Below are 10369 nucleotides of genomic sequence, written 5' to 3' on the forward strand. Positions count from 1 at the left end.
TCAAGAGTTATTATGCTATAACCCATAATTTTTGATCATTTTTAATTATCTCGACCTATTGACAAATACTTCTACTTTGGCCAAAATTTATAATTTCTAATGCTATAACTGACAATTTTTTACTATTATTAGTCATTTTGACTAGTTGGCAATTAATTTAATGCGGCCAGATTAACAATTTAGTGAGCATAATCAAAAAATATTGGTCATTATTAATCATTTTGACCCGTTGGTAAATAATTCCACGTAGGCCAAAATTTATGATTTTGTTTGCTATAATCCATGCTTTTTAGCAATTTTAGTTGTTTTGACCCATTGTTAAATAATTTCATGGTGACTAAAATTAATGATTTCCAGAGCTATAACCTATGTATTTGGTCATTTTTAGTATTTTTGACCCATTGTCAAATAAATTCATGGTGGCCAAAATTTACATTTTCGAGAGATATAACCTACAAATTCTGGTTATTTTTAGTCATTTCAGCACATTGGTAAATAATTCCATGGGGCTAAAATTCATGGTTTCGTAGGCTATAACCTATGATTTTTTGTCATTTTGATCATTTTGACCCGTTAGTAAATAATTTCATGGAGGCCACAATTCACAATTTTGTCGGCTATTACCCACTATTTTTGGTCTTTTTAGTCATTTCAAATTATTGGTAAATAATTTTGCGGAGGCCAAATTTAAAGATTTGATGAGCTATAACGGACCATTTTTGGCTATTACTAATCATTTCGGCCTATCAACAAATAATTTTGCGAAAACTAAAATTCACGATTTCATTAGCTATATAACCTACGATGTTTTGTCATTATTAGTTGTTTCAATCTATTGGTAAATTGTTTTGTAGTGTCCAAAATTCATCTTTGTGTGCTATAAGCCACCAATTTTGGCTATATTTAGTCATTTTGACAAATTACCGAATATTTTCTTGGAAGCCAAATTCATGATGTTGTGAGCCATAACCCGCAATTGTTGGTCATTTTTAGTCATTTCAAACTGTTAGCAAATAATTTTATAGGGCTAAAATTTTCAATTTTTTGAGCTATAACCATGATTTTCGGTCATTTTTAGTTATTTTGACCTTATAGCAAATAATTTCATTGAGGATAAAATTCACGATTTCATTAGTTACAACTCATGACTTTTTAGCCATTTTTACTATCTTCGACCCATTGGCAAATAATTTTGTGGGGGTGAAAATTCATGATTTTCTGAGCTATAATCCTTTACTTTTTCTCTTTTTTAGTTATTTTAACTAGTTAGCAAAAATTTTTATGAAGGCTAAAATTGACAATTTCATGAGTTGTAGCCCATGATTTTCTTACTATTTTGATTTGTTTTGACACGTTGGTAATAATTTCGTGGAGGTCAAAATTTAAGGTATCATGAACTGTAACTTTCAATTTGTTTTTTAATTTTAGTTGTTTTGTGTCGTTGAAAATAATTTTGCAGATGCTTAAAGTTACAATTTTGTGAGCTATAACCTATAATTTTTTGCCTATTTTTAGTGGTTTTGAACTATTGGCAAATATTTTCATACTGGCCAAAATGGAAGATTTAATGAGCTATAACCAATAATTTTTAGTAATTTTTAATAGTTTTAACCAATTGGAAAATATTAACGTGCAGGCCTAAATTAAATATTTGATAAGTTCTTATCCATGATTTTTGGCAACTCTTAGCCATTTTGACTCGTGGTCAAATATTTTCAGTGGCCAAAATTTGCGATTTTGTGAGCTACAACCAATGATATTTGACCATTTTAATTTATTTTAACCTATTATCAAATAATTTTACGGTTGTCAAAATTCACGAATTTATGAGTTATAACCCATGATTTTTGGTAATTTTTAGTCATTTTAACCACACTACAAATAATTTTGCAGTGGTCAAAATATTCGATTGCATGAGGTATATCCCATAACTCTTGAGCATATTTAGTCATTTTCACCCATTGGCAAATAATTCCAAAAAGGTCGTTTCTTGAGCCCATTTTTAGTCGTTTCGACCCATTAGCAAATAATTCTGTGGAGGTCAAAATTAATTTTGTGAACTAATCCTCGATTTATAACCATTTTAGTTGTTTTGATCCATTGTCATATAATTTTGTGGTAGCAAAAATTCACGATTTTGTGAGCTATTATCCATGATTTTAGACATTTTTAGTGATTTTGACTTGCTAGAAAATAATTTTGCATATGTTCAAATTCACGATTAAGTGAGCTCTAACCTATGAGTTTAGGCCATTTTTAGTCATTTCGACAAGTTAGCAAATAATTTCACAAAGGTCAATCTTCATACAAGCTATAAGCCACAATTTTTGGCTATTTTTACTCATTTTGACATGTTAGCAAATAATTTCCTAAAGACAAAAATTCATGATTTCACGATTTATAACCCATAATTAGCGGCCATTTTTATCTTCTGTAGAGCGTTGCAAGGACCGTTGTTCAATAATCCTAGTTTTAGTTGTTGTGGGGTGTAAAAGCCGTCAGATTGTAACTTTCACTGTAGATTGTGAAGACTGCTGCATAGAATTTTCATCAATCGTCAGAAGTGTCGTTGAATTGTAACTCTTCTCGATCTATGTGAAAAGCCCTCCATTCGTAACTTTCGTTCACCGACCCGAAAACTATTTGATTGTAGCTTTCGTTGTAGGAGCTAGACGGGAATCAACATCCATAGTGTCTTAAAGATGAATATTCGCCCATAGCTCTCTACCAAGCAACTCACCAACTGAGTCCAACTTTTTATTTCTGAAATCGTCCCACTGCTCATCAGCATCTCTAATAGTTGCTATGATATTAGCCATGCTGTTGTCACAGCCATCAAGATCAATCATCTCAGAAGTGTATGTCGTGTTTGTGGCGATTGTGGAGTTGCGGATACAGTGATTGGGAAGTCGTCTGATTGTGACCTCCGTTGTCGGAGCTTGTTTGAATAAGCTATCTATTGTGATTTTTAGACAGCCTACACCCATAGATGCACAGTATTTGCTTGTGTCATGTAAACATTTGAAACCATGTTATCTTGTGTGTAGGAATGAACACCCTCTTGAGACTGTGATGGATTGTTGACGGACACATTAGCAGCTAGATCAATTTTCTTCTTTCTTCGCCTACTTGTTGGCTTCATTCTGTTTTGCCTAGGCCGACCTTTCCGAGTCTGAGAGAGAGGATCCAATATGTTTTCATTTTCATCCTTTTCATAGTCCTTTTCTTCTTCCACAAAATCATGATTCATCTCTACTTCTTTTCCTTTCTAACTTGATTCAGCAAGTTGTAGTTCTCTAAATTTGGTGTCTATCCATTTTTTAACAACCTCACATTCATGATTGTTTTGAGCAGCAAGATCAGCAACCTCACTAAATGCAAGACATAGCTCGTGATAGCGTAATTGTTCAGGTGTGACAACCCAAGTATTAAATTTAACTTTCATCTTCGAGTGGGCTCGCCTCACATCCTTTCGCCACCTTTGTAGAATGTACTTTTCCAGAAGAAAGCTGACGTCGTGACGAATAAGAATGGTAAGGGCATGTCTACATACTATGCCTTTAAACACAAACAACTGACAACTACATTCAACTTCACTGTCCGTTTCACGAAAGGATACTTTGAAGAATTTAGGAATCCTTTTGCCGCCCTCCAACCGCAAAGTCATGTCCCGAATGACATACTCAAGCACCCCTGCTCCCTCCTGAAAGTTTACAATATCACAATACATCTTTCCCGTGAATTCAGCTTGAAACTCTTTAAACTTTGCTAAAGTGTAGACTCCCTGAATTTGACTCTCCATATCATAAGTTGTTGCGGTAGCTTTTACTTTTGAAAATGACTCAGCATCGGCCCGCATCTCCTTTTCAGTCTTGTTTCTTAATGCATTTTCATATTGCTCTACAAACTGTTTCAGACTTGTTTTCGAATTGACATATCCATCAAAAAAAGCATTCATGCTTTCACTTCGCTGAGTAGTTGACATTCCTGCCCAAAAACAATTTTTGACAAAACATGGAACCCATCGGTTTCTCTCCTCGTACAATTCACATAACCAATCACAATCCTCCAATCCATACATGTCAACCATTTCATTCCACTGTATTTCAAACTCTTGTGGACTTTGTGTGTCATACACCACTCCTTTCATGGTAGAACTTATGGCCTCATATTCAGTGTACCTTCCTAACTTTTCTGACAACTTCTTCATTATATGCCACAAACACCATCTGTGTCTAGTGTTTGGAAAAACAATCTCAATTGCATTTTTCATGGCTCTTGCTTGGTCAGTTATTATCCCTTGCGGAGCACATCCATCCATGCATTCAACCCACTTCGTAAATAGCCATATGAAAGTCTCTGTGTCTTCTTTTGAAATCAACCCACATCCAAGTAAAATTGATTGCCCATGATGGTTAACGCCAACAAATGGTGCAAATGGCATATCATATTTATTTGTTAAGTATGTGGTATCAAAAGTGACGACCTCACCAAACTCTTTGTAAGCTTCTCTGCTCCTACCATCTGCCCAAAATACATTTTTCAAATGATCTTCATCATCCAATTCAATATCAAAATAGAAACCTGAATTTTCTGCAACCATCCTTGAAAAATATTTCATAATCGCTGAAGCATCACCTTCGCCGAGACGTAAACGCCTTGATTCATCAACCAAGTTCCTGCAAGCCTTTTCATCACACAACATATTCTCATATCCACCAGCCTCATGTACTAGTGAGCTAAAATTTTTGTTCATTCTGATTCCGGCTTGATCATTCAAATTAATTTGATGTCTAACATGTGCACTAATTCTTCGGTTGCATCGAAAGAAACGACTTTTAGTAGGGCTAAGGCCATGATTATGCTCCAGAACAACCACAGATATTTCCCATCTTCCATCCAGATTTAACCTAGCTGTTATCTTTGCATTACACCCAACTTTGTAGCTTGTTTGTGGTTTTAAAGGATTTTGACAAGTACTATTATGTTTGCCAGCTCGACCACATACTAAAGTTATACTTCTAACAATGCCTATTACATTCTTCCTTCTTGTATGTTTCTTAACTGGAAATCCACTGCTCTTTGCATAGTCTCTGTAGAACTCAAACAATTCATCTGGATCATTAAACTCCATCCCAATTTTAGGCTCATTTTGCTCAATCTGCTGATCAGTATTCTGAGGCAACTCATATCTCTCATCAACCGAGCAATTAATCCCGCCATCATCATCTAAATCATCTGCCATGCCTGTTCAAATTGATCATCAATAAATGATCAATAAACTTTACCAAAAAATAGTTGACAGAAACTGAACAAAGAAATTGAGCTGAACAAAGAAATTGAGCAAAGAACTGACTGAAACTGAAAAGTTGCATCTTGAAAACACAGATTTTATTCCTTAACAGAGAAGACTAACTTTTATTTAGAGCCTGCCTCAAATTAATCACATTCAAAGAAAATGAGATCTCTAACATGTATTGTAGTATGGAAAATAAAATAAAAGATTAACATAGTATGCCTCTCGAATCTGGATGCTCAAACAAAAAGTCAAATAAAAGATTAACATAAAATAAAAGATTTTATAATGCAAGGAAAATTAGCTACACAGTATGCCTCTCGAATCTGGATGCTCAAACAAAAAAATCAAATAAAAGATTAACATAGTGCATCAATACCAAATGGGTTAAAATACCCAGCGTTAAATCAACTACCCAAATTTTCTCTCATAAAGCGGATTTGACGGGGGGGTTGGGGGAGGGGAGGAAGGTGGCCAGAATGAGGCGGATTTGAAGCTGGGGTTGGGGAGGGGGAGGACGGTGGTAGCCTGTAGATTTGGGGAAGGAAGAGAAAATTTGGGGACGGAGAGAAACAATCTCGTGTTGAATTGGACGATTTGGGGAAGGTGGAGAACATGATGGATTTGCTGAGCTGGCACTCCACGTGGGCGCGAGTTGAGAGAGCGAGCCACAATAGCAAGTCAAATAGCATTGTTGTTTGCATTATTTAGTTGAGGAGGAAACATGTTAGTATTCCTTTTTTAGTCAAATCGTTAAAACCGTAAAAGTTAGTATGCTATAGTCACTGTTATTGTATAAAGCGTAATTAGACTTGGTTACATCTTCCCTTTATTTTTTTTTGAGGGACTGGTGTTTTAATGACGATAATAGCCCTGGATAAATATACAATTTGGAGGGGGGAACTATATTCTATTGAGACAATTTCTCGACTCAAGCAACTTTACAGAATGCACTTTAACACTCTTATATATTATCACTATAATGGCCGGTCAACCGAATTCGTGCACAGATCCTACGTATGAATCATGACTTTGGGCGGTCAACCGCGAGTGGCGCGGCGGTCGACCGCACAGGTCGACCGCACGTGGTGCGGCGGTCGACCGTGAGTCGGGTCTGGGCCTGTTTTGTTGTTTCCTGTTCTGTTTGGGATTTGAGTTTGGTATAAATACCAAACACGTTTTAGGGTTTCTTTGGCTTTGATTGGTGATTGTTGGGGGGATATTTGGAGCACAGAAAAGAGGTATTTTCTAAGCTATTATTTAGGGTTTTATTTGGAGAGATTAAAAGCTTTGTTGGTGAGATTAGTTGATTGTTTTGAGCGATTTGTAATCTTAGTTTGTACTATTCTTCTCTATTAGTGAAAACCCCATCCCCTTCTTGTCCCGTGGACGTAGGTAATTTGCCGAACCACGTTAAACTTTTGTGTTTGAGTTTGTGCCGTTATTTTGCATTGTTTGGCATTCTCTCGGCGTTTGTTTGATTTGGTCTCTCGAAGCACATCTGTTTGGTTTTGGCTTCCGCCGCGCCCAACAAGTGGTATCAGAACTCCAGGTTCCAGATCTAGGGTTTTGTCTTGGTTGGAGGAGTAGATCATTTTGGAAGTTCGTCTAGGGCTTCGTTTGGTGATAAAAGTGAGATTTTTCTTATTTGTGGATCTCGTTTCCGTCGCGTGGGGTGAGATCGTTCGGAGGCTCTTGTTAGGGTTTCAATTGGAGGTAAAAATTCTATCTTTATCAGTTTGGATCTATTCCTCATTCTTAGGCTATTTGGAGGAGTAGATCACTTTGGAAGTTCGGCTAGAGCTTCGTCTAGAGATAAATGTGGGATCTTTTTTGGTAAAAATTCTATCTTTATCAGTTTGGATCTATTCTTCGTTTGTTCTGCTTTGGTTTGTTGGTGCTTTGAGAAAGATGGTCGAGAAAGAATGATTTGAGGTTGGTTTATTTGATTGTTGATACGGTGCATTGGATTAGTAAGGAGTACTTTGACCTGCAAATTAAAGTCATATGAGAACATTGGTATGAGCAAGAAGACCGATGTGGAGTTTGACACTTCTATCCATCGATCGATAGGTCTTTTTAGGTGGTGTTCACTTAGGCATTTGGAGGCCTTCCAAGGAGACATCATTGAGAGATATTTGATATTTGGTTTTCTATGTTAAAGACTGTTCTAGGCATGTTTGGGTTGCAACCAAATCCCGATTGGATAAAGTGTGAGATTGACAGAAAAGTAAAGGTACTTCATTCTGATTTTGATGGAAGGTACAAGAGGGACCTATTTCTGCATTTGAGCCGAGCTCACGGCGTTTTGAGACACTTTGGTGGAAAGAAAATCTTGGGACAACGAGATGAAATGACAGATTTGGTGAGCTGTTCCTTGCTGGAGGAGGACATGCGTTTGATGTCAAGCATTGATTCTAGTGTTGAGGCTTCGACATATTTGGGTCATCTTGGTTATAGGTTGTTGACTGCTGTGATTGGAAATAAAACTCTATTAGATGTTTGGTCTAGTAGTGTCACTTCGGTTGAGGCTTCGATGTGGGAGCTAATTGACTCTCAGCAGGTGGAGAGTTTTGGACAGACCTTAGATGTATCGCAGCGGATGGAGAGTGATGCTACTCCATATTGGGTGGAGATTACTCCACATACTCCAGATCATACTACATCTTTTGGGATTCTAGCTGAGGTGACACAGTTAGGGGATCATTTGGATTTGGATGCAGATGATGAGTTGGTTGATTTGAGTACAGCTGTGGATATAGTTCTCATTTGGATACGATCATTGGTTCACCTCAGGTGGAGTTGTTTGATTTGTTTCGTTTTGGGACAATTGGGAGAACTATCAGACGCAGATTTGTTGATGATGTTGGAAAATGGTTGCAAACTCTTCTATTTAATTGAGGGTCTTTGGAGGCTGTTGGGTGAACTACGTGAATGCTTGATTCTTTGGGCAAGAGAATACGTAGGTAGTCATTTATGATGTAACCGGTTTGGTGAGTAGATACCGATGTTTGGAGAGTGGTCACATTCTCATTTGGGTCTTGACTTGTTGTGGATGGAGTCCGTTGTCGTGATTTTGTTTCACTTCGTACTGGATGCAACAAGTGAGACATTTGATTTGGTTGGTGTCGGCTCAGTTTTGGAAGAAGCTTCGCCAAGATGGAGAATTATAGGATCGACGAAAGAATTAGAGAAGAACATGTTTTGGAGCTCAGGTTTTGTTTTGGTGTTTGACGGTCGACCGCGACTCAAGGCCGGTCGACCGAATTCGTGCACAAGTCCTGCGTATGAATCAGGACTTTGGGTGGTCGACCGCACGACCCTGTAGTCGGTTTTATGTCTCAATCGTTAGATCCGGTCGACCGCACATGGTGCGGCGGTCTACCGTGAGTCGGGTCTGGGCCTGTTTTGTTGTTTCCTATTCTGTTTGGGATTCGAGTTTGGTATAAATACCAAACACGTTTTAGGATTTCTTTGACTTTGATAGATGATTGTTGGGGGGATATTTGGAGCACAAAAAAAATGTATTTTCTGAGCTATTGTTTAGGGTTTTATTTGGAGAGATTAAGAGCTTTGTTGGTGAGATTAGTTGATGTATTTTCTGAGCTATTGTTTAGGGTTTTATTTGGAGAGATTAAGAGCTTTGTTGGTGAGATTAGTTGATTGTTTTGAGCGATTTGTAATCAGGGTTTTATTTGGAGAGATTAAGAGCTTTGTTGGTGAGATTAGTTGATTGTTTTGAGCGATTTGTAATCTCAGTTTGTACTCTTGTTCTCTATTAGTGAAAACCTCATCCCCTTCTTGCCCCGTGGACGTAGGCAATTTGTCGAATCACGTTAAACTTTTGTGTTTGAGTTTGTACCGTTATTTTGCATTGTTTGGCCTTCTTTTAGGGTTTGTTTGATTTGGTCTCTTGAAGCACATCAGTTTGATTTTGACTTCCGCGACGCCCAACAGAAAACACGTCATGCTTTAACAACTTTGTAAATATGTCGGCCGCTTGATCTTATGATTTCACAAAATTGGGCTTAACTTCATTGTTCTTCACTTGCTCATGAATAAAATGATATCGAATGTCGTGGTACTTGTTTCTTTCATGAAAAATCTTTGTTTCTTTCATGAAAAATCTTTGTATAGTAAGCGATACATTAAAATATTGTTCTACTTATATATTAGCAAAAACCATCACATGTGTGACCTTTTAGTTTATGGAAATGTTAGAAACACATCCTTAAACCACATTCCTAACCACATCCCTCTTTCTCTATAGTGTTTCTTGGGACCCACATGTTTCATTAAAAAAAATCTAAAAAACACTATAGAGAGAGGGATGTGGTTGGGAGTGTGGTTTAAGGGCGTGTCCCTAGCACCACTCTTTAGTTTAACCAATTATATAAATGTCATTTATAGTAAACTCACTAATAAGAATTTGTTAAACACATAAACTCTCAACTTATCCATCTCAACATATTAGATCTAAATAGATAAAATAAAGGGAATACTTGTTAAAAGTAGATAAAACATGGTAAAAATGAACTTAAGGGTTTTTTTTTAATATTAGGCTCTTATATTTTTCATATTTTGAAATTAGTTCATCAAGCTATTGAAATTATTATTAGGTCCTCCATTCCTTATTTATTTTGACATTAGTACCTCAAACTACTAAAATTGCTCTTAACTCCTCCAATTCTTATGTTATTTTAAAATTAGTCATTCCAATCAAGAGTAAAATGGATTAATTTGAAATAACTTATTAGAATCAAAGGACCTGATTGTAATTTCAATAACTTGAGGGATTAACAAAATAGAAAGATTTGGGAGACTAGTGTCGGAAAACCCTTAATTTAATTGCTATGTCCAGAGAAGAATACCACATGCTGCTGGCACTAGATAGGTACCCAGACATACTCAAAATCCTAATTTAAAATCAAAGCTAATTAATCTACAGTCTTTATAATTTGTAATTGAATAAAATAAAGAATCTAGAGGTCTTAAGCAAAGAGTTTGACCCCACTAGATTTACTGGTGCTATTAGGCTATGTTTGGTTTGAGAGAAAGGGAGAGAAAAGAAAA

At 36.6% G+C, this 10369-nt stretch overlaps 1 protein-coding gene across 1 annotated transcript; it reads right to left on the minus strand.

Annotated features, from left to right (window-relative positions):
- Positions 3269-5245, minus strand: LOC109835583 (protein FAR-RED IMPAIRED RESPONSE 1-like). The gene is made up of 2 exons (XM_020403555.1): positions 4585-5245; positions 3269-4524 (listed from the first exon to the last, which is right to left on the minus strand). Exons 1-2 carry the CDS (start codon positions 5243-5245, stop codon positions 3269-3271), a joined length of 1917 nt encoding a protein of 638 aa, XP_020259144.1.

Source organism: Asparagus officinalis, chromosome 3 (assembly GCF_001876935.1).
Source record: "Asparagus officinalis chromosome 3, Aspof.V1, whole genome shotgun sequence".
NCBI classification, from domain to species: domain Eukaryota; kingdom Viridiplantae; phylum Streptophyta; class Magnoliopsida; order Asparagales; family Asparagaceae; genus Asparagus; species Asparagus officinalis.

What these genes read in the sequence shown, in the direction of transcription:
- LOC109835583 (XM_020403555.1), bottom strand. Translation starts at nt 5,245, where the DNA reads ATGGCAGATGATTTAGATGATGATGGCGGGATTAATTGCTCGGTTGAT. An exon ending in GATGGTTGCAGAAAATTCAG is followed by an intron (nt 4,525 to 4,584) that starts GTTTCTATTTTG and finishes TATTTTGGGCAG; the next exon opens with ATGGTAGGAGCAGAGAAGCT.